This window comes from Tamandua tetradactyla, chromosome 1, assembly GCF_023851605.1.
Source record: "Tamandua tetradactyla isolate mTamTet1 chromosome 1, mTamTet1.pri, whole genome shotgun sequence".
NCBI classification, from domain to species: Eukaryota; Metazoa; Chordata; class Mammalia; order Pilosa; family Myrmecophagidae; genus Tamandua; species Tamandua tetradactyla.
This window is the reverse complement of record NC_135327.1, coordinates 22,388,552-22,414,810: the sequence shown is the minus strand read 5'-3', so window position 1 is coordinate 22,414,810 and position 26,259 is coordinate 22,388,552. Positions and strand designations below refer to the sequence as shown.

Here is a 26,259-nt window from a genome sequence, read left to right as displayed (position 1 = left end):
TTAAAATGGGTGGGGCTGGGTATTGTATGTTGGAGTACTCTATATGGAGTTTGTATTATTTTTGCAACTGTCCTGTAAATTTTAAATTATTTCAAAATTAAAAGTTAAAAAAAAAACTTTAAGAAAAAAAAATGAACACTTATTGTTGATTTAGTCAACAAATATCCACTGAACATCCTGCAAAATGCAAAGCCTTGTGCTGGATACTATAGAGTAAAAAGTTAATCATATGTGGATCTTGACATCAGTGAGTTAATAGAACCTAAGGGTCTATTAGGGGAATTATAATTTGGAACCTAGTTTATATAAGGTAGAAAGAGATAAATTCTATAGAAATGAAAAGACTTGAGCCTTGGAGTTCGGAAGACTTGCCTTGGTATCCCAGCTTCATTGCTACTGGATGTTCTTGGTGAAACTACTGCGTTTACTTAGCTGTTTTCTTGTCCGTAAATTAGGGCAAGTAATGCCTGCCTCATAGAATTGTTGGGAAGATGGGCTTAGATACATGAAGCTGAGAAGCTCTTTCAGCTCCAGACTTGTAGTATGTTACTGCCTAATTACTGTCTCCTTTTGAATGTCTCAGTGCCTTTTTAATGTCAAGTCGAAAACCTAACTTTGTGAGCTCTCTTCTAGAGTTTTGTCTGTTTCCGTGAATGACACCCAACAACCTATCCAGCCAAAAATCTGAGCATCACCTCCTACTCCTACCCCATTATCCAGTCCACCCAGGGCTATTGATTTTAAACCATACATTTTTTCCCCTCAAATTAATCCTCTTCACCGCTACCAACCTAGGTCAATCATCTCTCTCACCGGCTGCTATAACATCCTATTCTCTGCCTGTCCCACTCCAAGCCCTAGTAAACTTTTCAAAGCATATATATGGGTCAATTTCCTGCTTAAAACTCTCCAGTAAGTTTCCATTATCAACAATCTGGAGATAAAATCCTTAATGGCATGGTGTTACTACTTAGTTCTGTGTGATTATTTGATTAACATCTCATTCCTGTTCTGCCTTTATCATTATTATATTCCTACATCCTACACAGTACTTTTTATAGTTGATGCTCAGATATTTAAGGGGTGAATATAGGAAGGAATGTATAAAAGAACCCAACCAATAATTAGAAATTTAGGCTGTGTCTGTATTTCCTTCTTGTTATGCCACATACAAATATTTGTACACATTCACAGAAATACAGATACAATTTCTGAATCAAATAATGGTCATTTTTTAAAAAATTCTCGTTCCATATCTCCCTTTTATTCTCATTCTATCATCTCCGTGCCTCTTGGCACAATTTTACTCATCTGGAGTTGCTGAGCCACAGTTCAAGAACCGCATATAATTTATAAGTGAAGTACAAGCATGTGAAATTTGTGAGTATTTGTTATGCATGGCAGTATTGTGAAGCACCTCTTTGGAGTACTGCAAAATAGTTAACTAGTTATCCTCCCAGTGGAGAATTACATCCACCAGTTTATAAACTAGATCCCAGCTGGTGAGCCCAAAGCTGCAAGGGTCATTCAGACAAGTACTTGAGAATCTTGAGAGTTTCATTAGTAATTTTTCCTGCTCTCCTCTTTATAGAGAATGCTAAGACCTCAAGAGGGCAGATGAGGATGGATAATAAGAGTGTGCAAATTGATCTATTAAATATTATATAAGAGTTGGGGGTATTTTACATGTGTGTCAGGTGGTTTCCAGGGAGATATAAGACCTTGTTTTGTAATGTTATACCACATCATGAATTAACCTTTTAGAGGCTGAGTATTAACCATCTCTCCTATATTTTTTGTATTTTAAAGGAAACTAAGAATTATGACACCAGCCTTTTAAGATAGATTTCTGCTTATTAGTTTTCACTGAGGAGCTATATCATAGTAATGATTTACATATTTTTGGTGTTACTGAGTCCTTTCTGGGCCATCATCTCACTCGATCTTCCCTTTAGTCTGTACATACAGTTACGAGCTAGGCATGTTTTATAAGTTGTAAGTAGTAGTCTAATTGTGGTCTTACAGCTAGTTGGGGGTTTTAACCCAGGACTACACTACTTTTTTCGTCATCCTGTTGTATCTAGACCCAGTTGTTAAATTTGTGTTGATTTTACCAACTTGTTAAGTTGATAGAAGGGTTTTGAAATTCATGAGTAAAAGGTGTCTTACAGGTTAGGTTTAAAATATCAACTAGAAGAGTAAAGTGCCTGTAAGAGAATGTAGAGACCAAAGAGGAAAATGTTTTTCTCAAAGAAGAATCTGGGACTTTTAAAGTTTAGTGCCATTAAAAGTCATAAATTCCTGGGGCATTGTTTCTGTATTTCTGCTTGTTTGATGCTGTTGCCTGTACTGTTGTATTTCACACACATACACTCACTTTTATTTACCATCGAGTGTATTGCTGCTGAAAATGTAAGCATAGTAAGCACTAAAAAGTCAAATGACCTTGTTTCTTTGGGAAGAAGAAAAATGACAAGAAAAGCTATCTGATTTTTATTTGTTTTGTGTGTGTGTTTATACTTTTAACCAGTATTAGATTAAGATAAATTAGATTGATCACTCAGATTTTGTAAATCCAAGAAAGTAAAGTCTTGGAAATAATTTTAAACACTGTTTTAGTTTACATTTTAATAAATACTTTAACAACTTTGTTTTTTCTGGCCATTGAGATTATACATTCATGGGACCTCAGAGGGTTTGAGTTGAACAGAGGTAAGTTATAGGAATTTTATGGATGGGAGATCTTTTGATCTCATATAACAGCAGTAGGGGTGGGAGCACAAGCATCACTGATTTGTATTTGTCATACTTCCAGAGTACAACATTAACCTCCATCCCAGTCTTGCTTTTCCTCGGAAAGCTTTAAATCAACTGAAATTATGACTTAATCATAATTACTGAACATCCCTTCTGGCTTACCCTCTTTAGACATGATAGCTAAACTCCATCTTAAATACAGCCTTTGAAAGACAATTTATCACAAGCTAGTCTCTTTAGAGTTCTCAAATAGGCACAGTTCTGAACACAATGTAGTGTTCAGAATAATAAATAATAATAAATGTATATTAACTCATTGAATCCTCACCACAGATACTATTCCGTATTTTATAGTTTGAAGCCAAACTAACTGGATTTGAATCTAGGCTCCTCCATCAGCTGTATGTCCTTTGGCAAGTTACTTAACCGTTCTTTCCCTCAATTTCCTTATCTGTAAAATGGGGACAGTGGTAACTTCCTCACTATTTTCTTGTGTGGTGAAGATTAAATGAAATAGTCCATATAGCACTTAGAACATAGAACAATAAGTGAATGCTTGTAAACGTTAGCTGTTGTCCAATGTGTGATTACATGGTTAAAAAGATCATTGATACAGGAATCAGAACTTGGTTTTTGATCCCTGCTCCCCTGTTAACTAACTGTGATTGTTGGTAAAATCTCCCTTTTTCTGGGTTTCCAGTTTTCGTATACCCATTGTTTTAAACTTATTTGGAAATACTTTCAAATTTACAAAATCTGTAAAAGTCAAATAGTTCCATGAACATCTTTATCCCCTTTTCCCAGATTTACTTATCATAATATTTAAACTCCTTTGCTTTATTATTTGTACATATGTTCTCATGTGGACTCTGTATATGTATGTATGTGTGGGGTGAGGCCCATGTTTTTCCTGAACCATTCAAGGATAAGTTCTACATCAAGGCCTTTTACTCCTAATTCAGGGAGATTTCTTAAGAACAGATGTATTCTCTTCAGTACCATTACCATGGTTATGAACCAACTTCAAAAATTTATATCAATAAAATCCTTTTATCTAAGCTGCCGTCTATATTCCAGTTTTGTCAGTTGACATAATAGCATTATCTTTTATAGTATTTCTCCCCTCCAACACTGGATGCAATCTAGAATTTTCCATTTAGTTAGTATGGCTCTTCAGCCTATCTTTGTCTTTTATGACATTGACATTTTTGAAGACTACAGTAAACTACATTTTTAGTTAAATGCAAAGTAAAGAGAATTAACAAATGCTATAGGAATTTTAGAGAACAAAGATTACTTGATTGAAATGGTGAGGGAAGACATTAAAAAGGACATTTGGTTTATTGAGATTTGACAGAAAACCTTTTTCTAAAATTTTACCTATTTTCCCCAAAGTCAGTGTTTGCATTATCTCAGCTAATATATATTACTGTCTTCTACTAGTTTTTGTTAAGCATTCTCCTGCATTAACTAAATCAAAAGAGAATTACTAATTGTTATTTCTAAGTTTAATGAAATAGCACAGCTTAGTCTTTTAAACAACGTTGACGTTTCATCACTTTCAAATGGTGATGAAGGCTCTACTGATTATTACATAAGGTTCCCTAAATGAATTGGATCAATATAAAATGGCAGTGAATTTCAAAGTATGAGAATAGATTTTTATTCCCTTCCTCATTTCATCAAAGATTAGAGTCAGACTGACAGTTTGGGTTCTCAGCTTTGCCACCATTCTAGAACCTTTTTAGCACCACTATTTAAGCTGAAGAAAGTTACTGAAAGGAAAGTACTGTTTCCTTTTATTGAATTTTAAGTAGTATAAGTTATTTCTTGAGATTTTCTTTACGTGTTATAGGAAATGCTGTGGTTGACATAGTTGAGATCTGTTCATTGGTTAACAGATGGGAGAGCTAGAGGTATATTTGAGACCGTCACTGTTTGTAAGGTATTTTTTTCTTCTCAAATAGTTTTTAAAAATAATTCCGTGGCCTTTGTGCATTTTATTTCTGCAGTTGAAGAAACAGGTCTGAAACAAGGTCTTGCCCCAACTGCCTCTGAACTCAGTGACTGCCAGATCTCCAAACATCAAGTTCAGCTTTGTCCGCCAACCTGTCTGACATGTCGGGACCCGTGCCAAGCAGGGCCAGAGTTTACACAGATGTTAATACGCACAGACCCCGGGAGTACTGGGATTACGAATCACATGTGGTGGAATGGGGGTAATTGTTTCCATTTACTTCATTACACTCACCCAAAGTGCTGACGCTTGTGGATTATTGAGTAATTCATGTTAGAAATCTCCCTCTCTATAAACCTAAAACCTCAAAATTGAAGTCCAATTGGTGTTTTCTTTTGAGCTGCAAGGTTTGTTTCTGATTTATATATTCTGTGTTCAAAGCTGGTAACAAAAAGTTTTCATCTTACTTTTAAGCTAAGGGCGTTTTAGTTAGGTGAGAATTGAAAACTTGAAAGACTCCAAAAACACCAAACTGTTACTTGAAAGTATTTTTGAGGTCAGAAAATTTTGTCCCATGATAATAAGTGAAGGATGAAATAGTTCTTCAGAAAGGTGTCCTCTTTGTGATAAGCAAAACTATGACCTTAAACATTTGCCCTTATCTCAAGACTAGGCATGAGTAACTTAGAATTCAACCCAAATTCTATCTTAAATAGTTATAGTCTGCCTGAAAACAGCTATGTTTACCTTCCTCATTCTCTGTGTGGTCTCATTTGCATGTTGAATTTCCTGTCCCTTTGTGGTATGTATTTAATTGATCAGATAATACTTTTTTGTGTTAAAAGCATTTTGACATTTGAATGCAAAAGAACACAGTTTAAAAATTCATAAAAGCTGCTATTCCCACACTACATTTTTTACCTGTCCCTATGTGATTTGTACAGCCTATAAGTGCTTGAAGACAGTTTGTCTCAATGAATTGTCATGGGTTGTATTTTTTATCCTGATTACACCAAGATTCTTAGACATAAGTACATTGCCTCTTCATAAGGAAGCACTGTGTGCTCTAAAGATACCACCAAGAACCACTGAAACAATGCCAATAAGTGTCATTACTGTTGATAATTTAACGATTCCTCTCTTATATCATAGACTTTGGACCCTAGTTAATACCTGTATTTCCTACTGCAGAAATTTCAACCACTGCCTTAAAATTGGGTGTTTTCCACTTAGTTCTGCTTATGTGGGACTCAATGGTCCTTTGAGTTATGGACTTGCTTGCATTCGTTTTGTATGCCCACCCACAGGAGAACTGAACTTACCTAGGACTAAGAACTTCCTTCCCCTAGATCTGCCATCGTTGTTATATTACCCATTAGTTCTTAGTACCTTTTTCCTTCTCTGTTCAGTAGCTTTCCTTCTAGCTGCTTTAGAAAAACCAATGGCTGATTTGTTATATACTGTATTCTTAATGTCACCAGCAGAAGTAGGCCTTATTATAGGGACCTTGTTTAGAGCAAAATCCTTCTCAGTTGGAAGCAGGGGTAGGAGAAAGTAGAGGAAGGAACCTGTAACTGATTCACGATCTATAATGTGGTTTATAAACTCCATTACATGGACTTTGTCAGAGCTTTCCCTGGAGGGCAAATAGGAGGTCAAGACTATATGTTTGAAAACCATTTATCTACAAAGAGTCCCATTAAAAATCAACTCCCAGAGTTTGGTTGAATTGAAATAGTCTTACAATATGTTTTGAGTTCCTGCTAAGTGCCAGCAGTGGGCCAGGCACCAGTGGACAGAAGTATATAAAAATGCGTTGGTGCTCTTAAATTCTTCAGAAGAAAACTATCTCTTGAAGACATACATAGCAAACGCTAATGCAAGCTAGTTCTGTGTGGTATGCCAATAAAGATAGATGTAAACAATTTCAAAGACTAATTGAAAGGCTTAAATTTTTCCAATTCTAGGATTTGGAGCACACATATTTTTAATTGGCGCAATTTAAAAACAAAAACAAATATGATGAAGCCGATTTGAGAATTATTTGAAATAACTACTTCTTTTACCCTTACCAGTGAGTTGTCTTAGTTGGATTGGTGCTTGGTAATTTGAATTTTTAAAATAATTGTAACCTTGACATATTTTGGTCACAGAAATCAAGATGACTACCAACTGGTTCGAAAATTAGGCCGGGGTAAATACAGTGAAGTATTTGAAGCCATCAACATCACAAATAATGAAAAAGTCGTAGTTAAAATTCTCAAGGTGAGTGAAAGAAGAAGTTATGATTTCAGAGGTATTTAGAATATAGACTAAAAATTAATATTGATGCCCCTTTTTATGCAATTTTACTGAGAAATGTTCACACACCATACAGACCATCTGAAGTATACAATCAGTGGCTCACAATATTGCCACAAATTGTGCATACATTCCATGATCAATTTTAGAACATTTTCATTACTCCAGAAAAGAAATAAAAAGAAAAAAGAAAACCCAAATCCTCCCATACCCATAGTCCCTCTTCCCCCTGCCGTTATTGACTCATAGTATTGGCGTGGTACACTTGTTACTGTTGATGAAAGAATATTAAAATATTGCTGTTAACTGTAGACCATAGTTTGAAATTGGTGCATTTTTTTCTCATATACCCCTCTATTAACTCCTTGTAATAGTGTCATACATTTGTTCCAGTTCATGAAAGAACTTTTTTATATTTGTAAAGTTAATCACAGTTGTTGTCTACCACAAGATTTGCTATGTTATACATTCCCATGTTTAAACCTCCAGCTTTCCTTCTGGTGACATACATGACTCTAAACTTCTCCTTTTTAACACCTTCACACACCATTTAGTACTGTTAAAATTATTCTCACAGAAAAATAGAGGGAGGAGGCCTGGGGGCACAAGTGAAATCAGAAGGAAAGATAGACAACAAAGACTGAGATGGTATAATCTAGGAATGCCTAGAGTGTATTATGATAGTGACTAAATGTACAAATTTGAAACTGTTTTTGCATGAGGAAGAACAAAGGAATGTCATTACTGCAGGGTGCTGAAAATAGATGGTAATTAATATTTTAAAACTTTAACTTACGTGTGAGACTAAAGCAAAAAATGTTTATTTCATACAAAACTTGTATTTTGACTAGTGCATTTCCTAATATAACTTATTTGAACAGCTTAACTGAACACCACAGTACATGGAACCTTGAGTAGGGCGTGAGATTTTATAGGTTTGTCCAGAGTGGTGCCCTGATAAATCCCAGAGTAATTTGAACAGTGAATAAAAAAAAGTATTTGCAAAGTCCCCTTGAGGGAATGGTGAGATAGGGGGAAAAATTCAACTTCCCTAAGTGAAGAATTATTGATATTCTCACAAGCAGTGGGGACAACCAAAGCAGTGGGCTGAGCCCCCAATCTTGGGATTTGTTCATATGAAACTTAATCCTGCAAGGATAGACTAAGCCTACTTAAAATTAGGCCTAAGAGTCACTCCCAAGAGAACCTCTTCTGTTGCTCAGATGTGGCCTCTCCCTCTCAGCCAACATAGCAAGCAAACTCACTGCCCTCCCCGTCTCCATGTGGGACATAACTCCCAGAGGTGTAAACCTTCCTGGCAACGTGGGACAGAAGTCCTAGAATGAGCTAGGACTCAGCATCAAGGAGTTGAGAAAAGCTTCTTGACCAAAAGGGGGAAGAGAGAAATGAGACAAAGCAAAGTGTCAATGGCTGAGAGATTCCAAACAGAGTCGGGAGGTTATCCTGGAGGTTATTCTTATGCATTAAATAGATATCACCTTTTTAGTCAAGATGTAATGGAGAGGCTGGAGAGAACTGCCTGGAAATGTAGAGCTGTGTTCCAGTAGACGTCTTTCTTGAAGATGATTGTATAATGATACAGCTTTCACAATGTGACTGTGTGATTGTGAAACCCTTGTGTCTGATGCTTCCTTCATTTACCTTATGGACAGATGAGTAAAACATATGGACTAAAAATAAATAATAGGGGGAATAAATGTTAAAATAAATTGAGTAGAATGAAATACTAGTGATCAGTGAAACAGGGGTAAGGGGTGTGGTATGTATGAATTTTTTTCTGTTTTCTTTTTATTTCTTTTTCTGAATTGATGTAAATGTTCTAAGAAATGATCATGATGATAACATTTACAACTATGTGATGATATTGTGAGTTATTGATTATATGACAAGAGTGGAATCATCATATGGTAAGAATGTTTGTGTTTTTATGTGGATATGTTTCATAAAAAAAGAAAAAACTGCATTTGAAAAAAAATTATTCTCACAATAATGTGCTACTGTCACCTCTATCCTAGTTAAACATTCTGTACATATTCAGCAGCCACGGTGATGCCTTTTTAAAATATCACTTTAAATGTTTTTGAAGTGCTTTAATATTTTTATTGTGTCTGCTGAGATAGATACAACAGATATTTTCATTTGTCAGATCAGGAAACTGACACAAGAGAAGTGAGTTGACCCAAGCCATGTAGCTAGACATAGGAGGGGATAAAGGTTAGGTCTCCTCTCTCTTAGTTCTTGCCTAATACTAATTTTCTATATTTGTAGTTGTATTACATGCTTTTGTTTTCAGTAAATACATTATTACCTCTATTGTGTAAGGATGAGGAGTCATAAACTCAGCCTTAAATGAAGGGATAGGTAGACAACATGAACTCATCTAGTGCAAATGCCTGTGCTTTTGAGTTGTAGGAACTGTGGTAAACTGGAAATTACATGCCTCTTCCAGAGGAGGTAGCTGATCTCAGCTCCAGCTGATTATTGCTCTGTGATAATGCAGGTCCAGTGTTGCTCAATACTCTATTTTTTGCGAAGAGAAGCCAGAAATTAATATTTGTATATGAATTCTCGCTATTTTTAAGTGTCCACTCAAGAGTTTTAAAAAATGCTGTATGGGCAAGATTTGCCAGTGGGCTACCAATATACCTCTTGTAATTTAATTATAATTGAACTATGCACAATCATATACCAGGAAATTAGCATGTAGTTCTTTGCCACAGGAACTTTTCCATATTTGATACTAAAAACAGAGATTCCCAAACTTTGTCAATTTACAGCATCCCTAATGTCTCAGTAATTTTTTCAGGGTACTCCAAACCATAAGAAATACCTAATAGTACTGCATATTAAGTAGTTAAGTCCAAATTACTAAATAAGTATTGGGGTTTAATAAGTTGGTAGCCATTGATAAAGTTACACACATAAATTGAAGGAAAAAATAATGATTTTATTTTGTTCGTAACTACAATTAGTTACTAATGGGGTATATACACCTGTTAGACACTGCATGGCTTCTCAAATGTTGAAATCAGATTGGCCATTGTCACCTTATTCTTGTTCCACATTGATTTTTATACAGTACTTGGTTTTTATCACAGTAACCAATTAAAATATGGCTTTACAAAGATATAGTATCATCAGAATGTGTCGTAATCTCATATTGTAACTGTGTACTACCTCAGGCTAGTAGTTCATTCCGTATCAAATAGATATCACATATTGGTGTGTTTTCCTCAAAAATTTGAATTATCCCACAGTTTCTTTGCGAGTTTTCTGGGATACCTCGGTGCACCATTTGGGAACAAAAGAGTGTAACTATTTATATCTGTCCTACTTATCACATGGAGAAAGAGAACTATGCTAGAAATTAGAAGACTTGAATTCTAATCCAAATTCCAAAGTAATTGGCCATGCTAGTCCTTTTAACCTAGGACATATTTGTTCGTCTGTGAAAATGAAATAATTTGGCTTTACCTACATTTCTCAAAGTTGTTTTGAAGGCCAAGTACAAAAGTGTATATAGAAATATACTTTGGAGACAGATGTTGTGTAATTGTGGGGAAGGTACATGATAGAATGAGGTGATCTGTTAGAGCCACATGAAAGACACAGATAATTTGTCTGGTAAAATTCAGAAGAGGGCAGTAGTTAAGAAATGTTCCCTGGAGCTGTTTTCAGGCCCTGAATGAAAGGAGGACTTTGGATAGGTATAGGAAGGAGTTGGGGAAGCATGTTCTAGGATGTGCCAGGGAAAATAAATAAGTGTGAAAAATATTTATGTGGAATATGCTATCTGATCATACACAGGAGCTATTCTTGGAAAGAGAGATTAAGTTGAAGGCCTGCAAAAGATAATGTACTCATTTCCATGCAGCCTTAAGAATTATATGACTTTATAAAGCCATAGTGGTTGGAAAAGCATGATGCTGGCACAGAGCAGTATTGACCAGTAGAATATAATCAAGAGTGCAAAGATAGACTACCAAATCTATGGATAACTGATCTTCAGTAAGGCCCCCAAATCCACTGAACTGGGACAGAATAGTCTTTTCAATAAATGGGCATGGGAGAATTGAATATTAATAGCCAAAAGAATGAAAGAGGGTTCCTGTCTTACACTCTAGACAAAAATTAATTCACATTGCACTTAAGACCTAAATGTAAGAGCCAGTACCATAAAACTTCTAGAAGAAAATACAAGAAAACATCTTCAAGATCTAGTAATAGAAGGTAGCTTCTTAAACTTTACACTTAAAGCATAAGCAGCAAAAGAAAAACTAGACAAATGGGAATGCCTTAAGATCAAGAGCTTCTGTGCCATAAAGGACTTTGTCAAAAAGTCAAAGAGGCAGCCAACTCAATGGAAGAAAGTATTTGGAAACCACATATCAGATACAGGCTTGATATCCTGTGTACATTAAAGAAAGTATATAGCTCAACAACTAAAGAACAAACAACCCAATTATAAAATGGGCAAAGAATATGAATAGACACTTCCCTGAAAAGCAAATACAAATGGCTAAAACACTTGAAGAGATGCTCATTTTCATTTGTCATAAGGGAAATGTAAATCAAGATGACAATGAGATATCACCTCACACCTTTAAGAAAGGCTGCTATTTAAACAACCAAAAAACTACAGATGTTGGAGAGAATGTGGAGAAATTGGAACACAACTTACTGTTGGTGGGAATGTTAGATGGTGCAACCTCTGTGGAAGACAGTTTGGCGATTCCTCAGAAAACTGAGTATTGAGTTGCCCTATGATCCAGCAATACCAGTACTTACTATATACCCAGAAGAACTGAAAGCAGTGACCGAACAGACATTTGCACACTGATGTTCATTATTCATTCATTTCACAGTTACCAAAAGATGAAAACAATCCAAATCCTTATTAACAGATAAGTGGGTAAACAAAATGTGGTCTGTGCATACAATTTTATGCAACAGTAAGATGAAATGAGGTTCTGAAGCATGTGACAATGTGGAACATTGAGGCCATAGTGCTGAGTGAAATAAGTCAGACAAAAGGATATACTGGAGGGGGGCCAACATGGCCGCTTACTAATGTGCGTGCATTTTAGTTCATACTCCAGACCAACTACTAAATAACCAAAAACAGTACAGAACAGCTCCCGGAGCCACGACAGTGACCAGACACACAGTGTACCCCAGTCTGGACCAGCTGGACCGGCTGCGAGTCTCCGGAACAGTGAGTTTCCCAAGCCACAGCGCCCGGCGCCCCTCCCCCACAGGTGGCTTCCCGGAGGAAAACGAAAGAGTCTCTAACAGTAGCAGAAACTGAGTCCAACCAAACACCAATAATGGCATTAATAAACAAATTCTGACTACTAAAAATAGGTCCCCAACGCAGCCGAAACTGGTCAAGGCGGAGGTCGCCTATTGGGCTAACTGAAAAAGAGGAAAGGGGACGAAACGGAGCCTTCTGTGGCTGTATCTGCGGAGGCTTGGCTGCCTCTGGATTCAGCGGTGGGATTACACAGGCTGCAACTGCCCCAAGTATACGCAGAAACAGGCTGCTTTCAGGGCTGTCTCCCGCCTGAACCTTCCCCACGGGAGGGTTGAAACGCAACTCAGGTGGAATCCCTCTCTCAAGGAATTCAGACCCCAGGGCTTTGCAATTTGAAGCCATTAAAACCAGCCTACAACCTTTCTTCTGTCTCCACCACGCCCCCAGCAGGGAGAGCCTTCCAAAGTTAAAGGAGCCACAACATCTTTTGCTGGTGGGACCCGCAGACAGACAAGTGCCATATACTGGGCAGGATAAGAAAAACAGAGCCCAAAGACTTCACAGGAAAGTCTTTCAACTTGCTGGGTCTCACACTCAGGGAAAACTGATGCAGGTGATTCCTTCCCCCCGAAAGGAGGCCAGCTTAGTCCGGGAAAACCCAGCTGGAGTCTGTAATACCTATGTAGACCCTCCTAAGGGGGGGAGGGAAAAGGCACCTTACAAGCAGGACAAGAAACAAGAAAACAAGAACTGAAAAATTACCCTCTGTTAAACAAAACTTAAACTAGAGGCCCAGAAAAAGCTGAACTGAAGGTCAATGAACAGATAGACAACAAACTCATCGAGCAAGAAAACCCTAGGTAAGATAAGTGAAAGCAATCTCCAGAATAAACTAATTGAGGTAATTAAATGTCCAGACGCCAGCAAAAAATAGATCACACCAGGAAAATTGAAGATATGTCCCAGTCAAAGGAACAAACCAATAGTTCAAATGAGATACAGGAGCTGAGACAACTAATTCTGAATATACGAACAGAAATGGAAAACCTCTTCAAAAACCAAATCAGTGAATTGAGGGAGGACATGAAGAAGGCAAGGAATGAACAAAAAGAAGAAATGGAAAGTCTGAAAAACAAATCACAGAACTTATGGGAATGAAAGATACAGTAGAAGAGATGAAAAAAACAATGGAAACCTACAATGGTAGATTTCAAGAGACAGAGGTTAGAATTAGTGAACTGGAGGATGGAACATCTGAAATCCAAAAAGAAACAGAAACTATAGGGAAAAGAATGGAAAAATATGAGCAGGGGCTCAGGGAATTGAATGACAATATGAAGCGCATAAATATACATGTTGTGGGTGTCCCAGAAGGAGAAGAGAAGGGAAAAGGAGGAGAAAAACTAATGGAAGAAATTATCACTGAAAATTTCCCAACTCTTATGAAAGACCTAAAATTACAGATCCAAGAAGTGCAGCACACCCCAAAGAGAATAGATCCAAGTAGACGTTCTACAAGACACTTACTAGTTAGAATGTCAGAGGTCAAAGAGAAAGAGAGGATCTTGAAAGCAGCAAGAGAAAAACAATCCATCACATACAAGGGAAACCCAATAAGACTATGTGTAGATTTCTCAGCAGAAACCATGGAGGCAAGCAGACAGTGGGATGATATATTTAAATTACTAAAACAGAAAAACTGCCAACCAAGACTCCTATATCCAGCAAAATTGTCCTTCAAAAATGAGGGAGAAATTAAAACATTTTCAGACAAAAAGTCACTGAGAATTTGTGACCAAGAGACCAGCTCTGCAAGAAATACTAAAGGGAGCACTAGAGTCAGATACGAAAAGACAGAAGAGAGAGGTGTGGAGAACAGTGTAGAAAGAAGGAAAGTCAGATATGATATATATAATACAAAAGGCAAAATGGTAGAGGAAAATATTATCCAAACAGTAATAACTCTAAATGTTAATGGACTGAATTCCCCAATCAAAAGACATAGACTGGCAGAATGGATTAAAAAACAGGATCCTTCTATATGCTGTCTACAGGAAACACATCTTAGACCCAAAGATAAATATAGGTTGAAAGTGAAAGGTTGGGAAAAGATATTGCATGCGAATAACAACCAGAAAAGAGCAGGAGTAGCTCTACTAATATCCAACAAATTAGACTTCAAATGTAAAACAATTAAAAGAGACAAAGAAGGACACTATCTACTAATAAAAGGAACAATTAAACAAGAAGACATAACAATCATAAATATTTATGCACCAAACCAGAATGCCCCAAAATACGTGAGGAATACATTGCAAACACTGAAAAGGGAAATAGACACATCTACCATAATAGTTGGAGACTTCAATTCCCCACTCTCATCAATGGGCAGAACATCTAGACAGAAGATCAATAAAGATGCAGAGAATTTGAATATTATAATAAATGAGCCAGACTTAACAGACATTTATAGGACATTACACCCCACAACAGTAGGATACACCTTTTTCTCAAGTGCTTATGGATCATTCTCAAAGATAGACCATATGCTGTGTCACAAAGCAAGTCTCAACAAATTTAAAAAGAATGAAATCATACACAACACTTTCTCGGATCATAAAGGAATGAAGTTGGAAATCAATAATAGGCAGAGTGCCAGAAAATTCACAAATACGTGGAGCCTTAACAACACACTCTTAAACAACCAGTGGGTCAAGGAAGAAATTACAAGAGAAATTAGTAAATACCTCGAGGCGAATGAAAATGAAAACACAACATATCAAAACCTATGGGACGCAGCAAAGGCAGTGCTAAGAGGGAAATTTATTGCCCTAAATGCCTATATCAAAAAAGAAGAAAGGGCAAAAATTCAGAAATTAACTGTCCACTTGGAAGAACTGGAGAAAGAACAGCAAACTAACCCCAAAGCAAGCAAAAGGAAAGAAATAACAAAGATTAGAGCAGAAATATATACATCATGACCAAGTAGGATTCATCCCAGGTATGCAAGGATGGTTCAACATAAGAAAATCAATTAATGTAATACACCATATCAACAAATCAAAGCAGAAAAATCACATGATCATCTCGATGCAGAGAAGGCATTTGACAAGATTCAGCATCCTTTCCTGTTGAAAACACTTCAAAGGATAGGAATACAAGGGAACTTCCTTAAAATGATAAAAGGAATATATGAAAAACCCACAGCTAATATCATCCTCAATGGGGAAAAGTTGAAAACTTTTCCCCTAAGATCAGGAACAAGACAAGGATGTCCACTATCACCACTGTTATTCAACATCGTGTTGGAAGTTCTAGCCAGAGCAGTTAGACAAGAAAAAGAAATACAAGGCATCAAAATTGGAAAGGAAGAAGTAAAACTATCACTGTTTGCAGATGATATGATACTATACGTCGAAAACCCTGAAAAATCCACAGCAAAACTGCTAGAGCTAATAAATGAGTACAGCAAAGTGGCGGGTTACAAGATCAACATTCAAAAATCTGTAGTGTTTCTATACACTAGCAATGAACAAGCTGAGGGGGAAATCAAGAAACGAATTCCATTTACAGTTGAAACTAAAAGAATAAAATACTTAGGAATAAATTTAACTGAAGAGACAAAAGACCTATACAAAGAAAACTACAAGACAGTGTTAAAAGAAATCACAGAAACACCTAAATAGATGGAAGGGCATACCATGTTCATGGATTGGAAGACTAAATATAGTTAAGATGTCAATTCTACCTAAATTGATTTACAGATTCAACACAATACCAATCAAAATCCCAACAACTTACTTTTCAGAAATAGAAAAACCAATAAGCAAATTTATCTGGAAGGGCAGGGTGCCCCAAATTGCTAAAAGCATCTTGAGGAAAAAAAAACGAAGCTGGAGGTCTCACGCTGCCTGACTTTGAGGCATATTATGAAGCCACAGTGATCAGAACAGCATGGTATTGGCATAAAGATAGATATATTGACCAGTGGAATCGAATAGAGTGCTCAGATATAGACCCTCTCATCTATGGACATTTGATCTTTGATAAGGCAGTCAAGCCAACTCACCTGGGACAGAACAGTCTCTTCAATAAATGGTGCTTAGAGAACTGGATATCCATATGCAAAAGAATGAAAGAAGACCCGTATCTCACACCCTATACAAAAGTTAACTCAAAATGGATCAAAGATCTAAACATTAGGTCTAAGACCATGAAACAGTTACAGGAAAATGTAGGGAGATATCTTATGAAATTTACAATTGGAGGCGGTTTTATGGACCTTACACTTAAAGCAAGAGCACTGAAGAAGGAAATAAATAAATGGGAGCTCCTCAAAATTAAACACTTTTGTGCATCAAAGAACTTCATCAAGAAAGTAGAAAAACAGCCTACACAATGGGAGACAATATTTGGAAACAACATATCAGATAAAGGTCTGGTATCCAGAATTTATAAAGAGATTGTCCAACTCAACAACAAAAAGACAGCCAACCCAATTACAAAATGGGGAAAAGACTTGAACAGACACCTACCAGAAGAGGAAATACAAATGGCCAAAAGGCACATGAAGAGATGCTCAATGTCCCTGGCCATCACAGAAATGCAAATCAAAACCACAATGAGATATCATCTCACACCCACCAGAATGGCCATTATCAACAAAACAGAAAATGACAAGTGCTGGAGAGGATGTGGAGAAAGAGGCACACTTATCCACTATTGATGGGAATGTCAAATGGTGCAACCACTGTGGAAGGCAGTTTGGCAGTTCCTCAAAAAGCTGAATATAGAATTGCCATATGACCCAGCAATACCATTGCTAGGTATCTACTCAAAGGACTTAAGGGCAAAGACACAAACGGACATTTGCACACCAATGTTTATAGCAACATTATTTACAATTGCAAGGAAATGGAAACAGCCAAGATGTCCATCAACAGATGAGTGGGTAAACAAACTGTGGTATATACATGCAATGGAATATTATGCAGCTCTAAGACAGAATAAATTTATGAAGTATGTAACAACATGGATGGACCTTGAGAACATTATGCTGAGTGAGACTAGCCAAAAACTAAAGGACAAATACTGTATGGTCTCACTGATATGAACCGACATTAGTGAATAAACTTGGAATATGTCATTGGTAACAGAGACCATCAGGAGATAGAAATAGGGTAAGATAGTGGGTAATTGGAGCTGAAGGGATACGGACTGTGCAACAGGACTGGATACAAAAACTCAGAAATGGACAGCACCATACTACCTAACTGTAATGTAATTATGTTAAAACACTGAATGAAGCTGCATGTGAGAATGATAGAGGAAGGAGGGCTTGGGACATAAATGAAATCAGAAAGAAAGATAGATGTTAAAGATCTAGATGGTATAATCTAGGAATGCCTCGAGTGTATAATAATAGTGAAATGTACAATGTACAAATTTTAAAAATGTTTTTGCATGAGGAAGAACAAAGGATTGTCATTATTACAGGGTGCTGAATATAGATAATACTTCAAAATGTCACATTATGTGTAAGACTAAAGCAAAAAATGTTTATTTGTTACAAAATTTAGATTTTGACTAGAGCATTTCCTAATATAACTCATGTAGATAGTTTGATTGAATGTCATAAGTACTTGGAATCTCAGGTAGCACATGAGATTTTGTTGGTTTATCCAGAGTGATCCCCCGATGAATCCCAGAATGATTTGATCAGTGACTGGAAAAGTATTTGCAGGCCCTCTTCGGGGAATGGTGAGAGTGGGGAGAAATTCAACTTCCCCAAGTTGAATTCTTGATATTCTCACAAGCATTGCGGACAACCAAAGCTATAGGCTGAGCCCCAGTCCTGGGGTTTGTTCACTTGAAACTTAACCCCAGAAAAGATAGGTCAAGTCTACTTAAAATTTAGGCCTCAGAGTCACCCCCAAGAGAGCCTCCTTCGTTTCTCAGATGTGGCCTCTCTCTCCAGCCAATATGATGAGCAGTTTCACCACCCTTCCCCTCTCTGCGTGGGATATGACTCCCAGGGGTGTGGACATTCCTGGCAACGTGGGACAGAGATCCTGGAATGAGCTGAGACTCAGCATCAAAGGACTGAGAAAAACCCTAGAATAAGCTGAGAATTAACATCAAGAGACTGAGAGAACCTTCTGGACCAAAAGGGGGAAGAGTAAAATGAGACAGTGTCAATGGCTGAGAGATTCCAAACAGAGTTGAGAAGTTATCCTGGAGGTTATTCTTACACATTAAGTAGATATCACCTTGTTGTTCAAGATGTAGTGGAGAGGCTGGAGGGAATTGCCTGAAAATGTAGAGCTGTGTTCCAGTAGCCCTGTTTCTTGATGATGATTGAACAATGATATAGCTTTCACAATGAGACTCTGTGAATGTGAAAACCTTATGTCTGATGCTCCTTTTAGCTACTTTATCTACAGAAGAGTAGAACATATGGAATAAAAATAAATAACAAGGGGAACAAATGTTAAAAGAAATTCAGTTTGAAATAGTGGTAAATGAAAGCGAGGGGTAAGATGTATGGTATGTATAGTCTTTTTTTTCTCTATTATCATTTTATTTCTTTTTCTGTTGTCTTTTTATTTCTTTTTCTAAATCGATGCAAATGTACTAAGAAATGATGAATATGCATCTATGTGATGATATTAAGAATTACTGATTATATATGTAGAATGGAATGATTTCTAAATGTTTTGTTTGTTAATTTTTTTTAATTAATAAAAAAGTTAAAAAAAAAAAAAGGATGTATTGCATAACTCCACTATTATGACTCTGACAAAGACCTGTGAAAATTGTCTGTAACTGAGTGTTGCTGGTGGTACAACTAAGGATACTTTATAAGACATGGTGTGTTTATTTTGTCTTATGCTTGGTGCTCAGTAGATGAAGGGGGCCAATAACAAACTGTAATACATTTATATGATGGAATATGGTGTAGTTACAAAAAGTAAGGATGTTGAGAGGCATGCAATGAACTGAATAAACCTTGGGGACGATGTGTTGTGCAAAATAAGCCAGAAACAAAAGGACAAATATGCAAAGATGTCTTTCAGAAAATATTTGTAAGAAAATTTGGAGCCTAGATTATAAGCCCTAATTGCAGCCACACTTAGTCTGAAGTTGTAAATGTATTTCTGGATGCTGAGATGCTGAGTTATATGTGTATCAACTGGTATTTCCCTCGAACTTTTGAGTGACACCTGGGACCCAGAGATGGAGTGCTGCAGCCCTGAAGGTTAGCGTAACTATGTAAAATAACAGTTAAAGTAACAGAAGGGGTGATCAGCCTCAGAGTTAAAAATGAAGCCTATCTGGCTTGGTCTAAGGTAAATCAGAATATAGGGTAAAAAATGATAGTGTATGTACTCTAGACGTTCATCTACTATATAGGACCAAAAGCAGAAAGGTTTATTGTATCTAGATCCTAAATTTTCTGTAACACATAATCTAAATCAACCAGTCTGGATAGCTCATTTAAATGACTCAGACTCCTGGGGTCCAGGGTGGGAATGAGGCCTTGTAGTTCTTTGTAGCTTGGTGTAATATTGGGACACATCTCAGACTGGTGGGCTGAGAATTTGGACATATGTTGGTGGAGTCCCTAGAGGATCTGAAGGAGAAAAATAAATGTATATATGGACTCTTGAACTTTTCCATCTGGGAAACTCTGGGTACCCTCTTAACCATTGAGGACTCTCAGGAAAATAGGCCAAGCCCTGGATTTTGAGCCTTGCCCTTATGAAACTTGTTTCTGTGGAGAAGCTAAGACTGCCCATGGTGAGGCCTGGGAGTTGCTTCCAGGAAGCCTCTTTGTTGTCCACATGTGGCCTGTCTCTCTCTAGGCCCAACTCTGTGGGGAGAGTCATTGCCCTCCCCCACTACATGAGACATGACATTCATGGGTGAATTCTCCCTGGCAGTGTGGGACATGGTTCCCAGGGATGATGTTTTAGTTTGCCAGCTGCCAGAATGCAATATTCCAGAAACGGAATGGCCTTTAAACAGGGAAATTTAATAAGTTGGAATGCAACACACCAGAGATGGATTGGCTTTTAATAAAAGGGGATTTATTTTGTTAGTTCTTCAGAGGGAAGGCAGCTAACTTTCCACTGAGGTTCTTTCTTACGTGGGAAGGCACAGAATGGTCTCTGCTGGCCTTCTGTCCAGGCCTCTGGGTTCCAGCAGCTTTACCTGGGGTGATTTCTTTCTGTGTCTCCAAAGGCCTGCACTGAGCTGCGAATACTGAGATGAGGTATGCTGAGCTGCTTGGGCTGTGCTACGTTGCACTCTCTCATTTAAGCAGCAGCCAATTAAGTCAAACGTCATTCATTGCAGCAGGCATACCTCCTAGCCGACTGCAGATATAATCAGGAACAGATGAGGTTCACATACTATTGGCTCATGTCCGCAGCAACAAAACTAGGTGCCTTCACCTGGCCAAGTTGACAATTGAATCTAACCACCACAGATGAGTCTGGGCCTGGCACTGTGGGATCAGCAACACCTTCCTGATCAAGGGAAGAAAAGAGGTATTAAAAGATGCCTAATAAAATAAGGCATCAGTGGCCAAGGGAGATCAAGTGGAGTCAAGAAGCTATTCTGGGAGCAACTCTTGCAAGCTTCTATTAGATAATGCTGATTATCCTGGTTTGCTAAGCCCCAACCAGCATCGCTCCTCTTAACTCTTGAAAACACCTAGGACTCAAACCAAGACTCTACAAAGGTTTCATGTACTAAATTTGCTTTTCTGGAACCTATAATTGCTGGAGGGTTCCTAAGTGAGATAAATCCTGAAACCCAGAGGGACCAGCCTCTCCAAGATTTTCAGTTAATTATATCCCCTATCTTTTAGTGTCAACACCCCTTCTCAACATAAAAAGGTCAGAACGGGTATTGCCCAGAGATCTGTATGGATTAGGAGAAGGATCAGGGGAGAAGGAGGAGGTATGACATAGAGAATAGGATTTAACAATCAAGTATGACTGCTGAATCACTAGATTAATATTCCATCTAGCCTCCAGCGTTGAGGAGCAGCTAGAAGGAGAAATCAGAGATGGTGAAATAGTAGCCCATGACAAACTCTGGGATCTGTTCTATAATTATTTGTTGAGTTATATTTTACAGTATGTTTAAAAAAAATTTATGTGACTTGATCTCTTCTAGGTAGTTGGGAGCCATTAATGGTTTTGAATGGAGGGTAATTTGAGATTTTTATCAGCTTAGTCTTTTCCTAACTACTATGTATTTTACTATCATTGTATAGATATATTGTACTAAGTATAGATGAATTTCCTTCATGAACTATATTTAAAATTTTTAATCTCTCCTGTTCATTTAAAAGACAGATTAGGGTTTTAGTCACCTACCTGGTCTGTCATGAACCAGCTTTTTAAGTTTATAGATTTTAAGGATTCTATAGAATACAATTTTACAAACCAGTAACTTTTAGCCTTAGACCAGCAATTGGAAAATAGTGATTTAGTTGAAATAGGAAATGTATTGATAGGTTATTCTCTGGAAGGTGGAAAGATCTTCCAAGTATTCTACCAGATCATAAAAATTCAAATGGTTGTAGCAAGATGGCTTTGTAAACTAAACATCTGATAGTATCTCTCTTCTATCTAAAAGCCTTCATAGTCCCCATCACATAATGAATAGAATCCCAACATCTTAGTGTGTTATAGATGCATATATAACATACTGGCCTGGTGCTTTAGCTTTATTACTCAGTCATGCCTTTTACAAGCCATTTCATCTGCTCTCTCTGCCTGGAAAATCCTTGATTTTTCCTTCTTTGACAGCTTAGCGAACTCCAACTCACCTATTGTAGATCTCTTCCTCTATAATATTCCCTGTGAAACTCTGTATGGGAAGATGCTTATTCATATATCATTGCTTCTATTAGAACTCGGCACACACTGGGTTGCAACTTTATGTTTGTTTGCCTGTCTCAGTTTACTAAGCACTTCTTGGAGCAAAGAATATATTTTATTTTTGTTATCCCAATTTTTAGCACAAAGCGTAGTCCTCATAGAAATTCATTAAGGTTTATTGGCTAAATAAGAAAAGAATTTTCAGAATGTTTGAGGAATAGAAATGTATGTTTTGGTGAATACTTGCTTCAGCTATGCTTGTAAGCTTTGGAGAAGGCAGTTAAAAGGTGAGTCTACAAATAAATTGAGTGTGGACTGTTTGCAAGTTATAGTGAGTGAAATGTCTCCCATTTACTGGGGTGTGCTCTGCATTAGCCCCTGTAATAACTGGTGCATTTGTCACACAACTCTGCAAAGCAACTGTAGTGTCTTTTAGGCAGTGATAAAAATGAAGTTCAGTTATTTTCTGAATGCTGCACAGTTATAAAGCCAGGTTTTGATGAGTATGGTTCCAAAGTCTGTTTGGTTTTTTGTTGTACCATACTTCCTCTTAGGAGGTATTTAGTAGTTAAGACAGCATTGAAAGAGTTTACAATATTATCTGGTAGTTCCTAGCCTGGATCATCAACCTGGGAAGTATTTAAAAATTAATCCCTGGTCCCATTCTCTAGATTCTGATTCAGCAAGTCTATGTAGGTCCTTTAGTATATTAAGAAATCCAGGTGATTGTTGATCATGAAAGTTTAGTAACCACTTATTTCTTTAATGAAGAGACTTAAAACAATTTCTAAGAACTGTATTTTGTGTATCTGAAGTTACAGATACCCTAAGACTTCTGAGAAAGACACCAGTATATGTAAGTCTGAGGTCCATTGCAGCAGCCACAGGCCATATGCGGGTATGGAACACTTGAAGTGAGGTTAGTCCAGACTGAGATATGCAGTAAGAGTAAAGTATACCCTAGATTTCATAGGCTCGGTACAGAAAAGAATGTAAACTAGCTTATTATAATTTTTTAATATTGATTTATATGTTAAAATAATAAAATTTGGCTATGTTGTGTTAAAGTATATTCAAATACATATATTTAAAATTTTAGTTGTATTTTATATAAATCCAAATATATAAAAAGTATATTAATTTATTTCTTTTTACTTTTTTAATATGGCTACTAGAACATTTAAAATTATACATGTGGCTCACATTATATTTCTATTGGACCAGCACTGTTTTAGAATATTCAGAAAGAAGGCTTTATGGAGGAGTTACAATTGGAGCAAGGTCCTTCTCAGAAAAATGCAAAGGATGGCTATTAAAGAGCAGATGTGGAAATGATGGGTGAGGACAAAGGAATGTGAAAGATGTACTCATGGGACTTTGCATGTTGGCCTTTTTAGAATGGAGGGATTCATTCACGGAAGTATTGGTGATAAGGCTAGACAGAGATTATCATTTGTTATATCTCACTTAAACTTTGAGGGCTATTCAGATATCTGACTTGATTTTGGCGACAGTCTTCTAAAATGGGTACTCTTGTCATCCGTTTTATACATAATAAAAGGCTGAGAGAGTTATGTAACTTGCCTCCTGGGCACACACATGCTAGCAGGTAACAAAGATAGGATTCATATTTGGCAGTTTGATAACAGAGCCCACATTTTACCCACAGAGTTTTACAGCAGAAAGTGATTTGGTCATCCTTGCACTTGATGCTGATCTCCTTCATCTCTACCAATGTTTTTAGACAGGAGAGGGAAAAAAGGACCTGTGTTTCATTCTAATTGGTAACAAAATTTGTAGGATATCCTTTATGACCATTTAAATTGCTAGTTTGTAAAATTTTTAAAAGTTAAGAATAATTATTAAGTGCTAGTTCTATAGAGGTCTGGTGTTTGGAATGGAAATCTTTTTTCTTTCAATTCAATATTTGCTAAGTACCTGCAGAGTGCTTGGCACAGTACCAGGAGAAGGGGATTCAGAGACAAGCCTGACACATTTCCTTCCTTCAAGGAACACTTCTGAGTAAGCCATTTATGTATTATACTACCTGCTAACATACTCTTAAATAATCTGTTTAACACATGTACTTTTAAACTTTCAGCCAGTAAAGAAGAAGAAAATCAAGCGTGAAATAAAGATTTTGGAGAACTTGCGAGGTGGTCCCAACATCATCACACTGGCAGACATTGTAAAAGACCCTGTGGTGAGTATATAGTAGGTTTAAGCAAGGCCTACCAGGGCTGAGGTGATGTTTGACCCAGAGTACAACTATCTCTTTTTGTTCCCCCCTCTACCATTAAGTCCTGCTTTCAAAGTGCTTAATCACATCCACCATTTAACTAGCTTGGGGTCTTTCTTTCAAAGAGATCTCCACCCACAGACTATTTCTTATTTTTCTAGGCTAAGAGACTGATAGCACTGGAAACTGAAATGTGTTCATCCATTTTGCAAACTCAGGTCCGATGCCAATGGGCAATGGGCGCGCGCTGTCAGGCTGCCTAGAGCCTGATGAGACTTCAGCTCCTTGTCTTCTGTTTGAAATCCGTCCCCAAAATGACCTAAGTGGTGATGATCAGAGTGGGGAGGGCTTGCAGCAATAGAGGGATTTCTACTACTGAGGCAAGGACTGCCAAATTCACCATAGTCCACAAACATTATTTCCACCAGTGCTGCTAGGGCTAGTGCTGATATGTAATGTGTGTTTTCTTTTTCTTTCCCCTAGTCACGAACCCCTGCCTTGGTATTTGAACACGTAAACAACACAGATTTCAAGGTATAATATATAACCAACCATTTCAGTTCTTGGGTTTTTAGACTACCTGGAAAGCCTTATTAAGGGTCATACTGTTAGAAAGCTTCTAACTTAGTTAGAAAGAGCTTTTCATCCTTACAGTGCTAAATTACGAAATACAAAAAAATCCTGTGCAAGTAGTGGCCACTCACTGTATGTCAATATTTTTGCCACTGTATTTGTTCAGTGCTCTTTTAAAGGACAATGACCACTTTTTCCACTCATTTGAAAGTTTCCACTGATGTCCAACTTAATGAAGGCAACAGTACCTGTTCAGCCAAAATGTCATCTTATGGCACTTCACTTTAAAACAATAGTAGTCAAGAATCAATATGTTGTATATGTAAAAGCAGGGACTGTTAATGCCTTAGGATTTCTAAGAAACTCTGGGCTATAGATTATAAAAGAAGGAGTGAGGGTGGTGTCAAATTCTACTGTAACTTAAACCTCTACAACAGATAGGTCTGAATTCCAGTCCATCCAGTGGCCTTCTTATTTTAAATAGTTCTAAATTCAAGTACAACAGAAGAATGTAGGCAGTCTCTTAGAGTACACATTGTAAAGGTATTTGACCTTCCTTTACACCGTAAGTCCACTAGCAAGAAGGTTATATATCAATAAATGGGGAAATATTTTTGCTGAGAGGGTAAAAAATGGAAAAAGAATTGTTTAAGAATCAAAAGGGTAACTTTAAGAAATACCTTGTCTGAGAGCATCACTTATCTTTTAAAAGATAACATATTTTCTGCAAATCTTTAGAAACTGGAGAAGATACATTACAGTGTTCACAAAGTTTACTGTCAGATTGGGACAGAAATAGATCTATTAAATTGGCTTAACAGGTTTAGCAACATGCCAATCTGCATGCCCACAAGTGATCTACAGTGCTGGCAGGGTAAACCAAAAATATGTTAATTCCTTCCTAATGAAGGTATTTTCCAAAATGCCTTGTATGAAAAGTGAGCTAAGTTGCAAATGTATATTGCCTATGTAAGCTGGTATGTTCCTAACAGTAGATTATAACTACAACAATATGAGTTTAAGTAGTTCTTCACTTTTGCATGCAGTGTTAAAGAGAGACAGTGAAAGTCTTGGTTTGAATTACTACAAATGAGAATGAGTAATTACTTTCCTGGCAGCATTATTTCATGGTTTCAATGTTTTATTTGTCTTTAACAGCAATTATATCAGACGTTAACAGACTATGATATTCGATTTTACATGTATGAGATTCTGAAGGTAAGGAAACATTAGATACTCAAAGACATAAAATTGATCTTCC

At 37.1% G+C, this 26,259-nt stretch overlaps 1 protein-coding gene across 3 annotated transcripts in view; it reads left to right on the top strand.

Moving 5' to 3' along the window:
* Positions 1–26,259, top strand: part of CSNK2A1 (casein kinase 2 alpha 1) — a 98,561-nt gene that overhangs the window by 57,607 nt on the left and 14,695 nt on the right. For 2 of the 3 annotated variants that reach the window (XM_077112055.1, XM_077112054.1), the window contains 5 exons: positions 4,770–4,976; positions 6,868–6,979; positions 24,288–24,389; positions 24,909–24,959; positions 26,157–26,216. In XM_077112055.1, the coding sequence (XP_076968170.1) occupies positions 4,876–4,976; positions 6,868–6,979; positions 24,288–24,389; positions 24,909–24,959; positions 26,157–26,216 (426 nt within the window). In that variant the 5' untranslated portion in view covers positions 4,770–4,875. The remainder of the gene's footprint in view (positions 1–4,769; positions 4,977–6,867; positions 6,980–24,287; positions 24,390–24,908; positions 24,960–26,156; positions 26,217–26,259) is intronic. The other variant, XM_077112057.1, reaches the window with a different exon arrangement.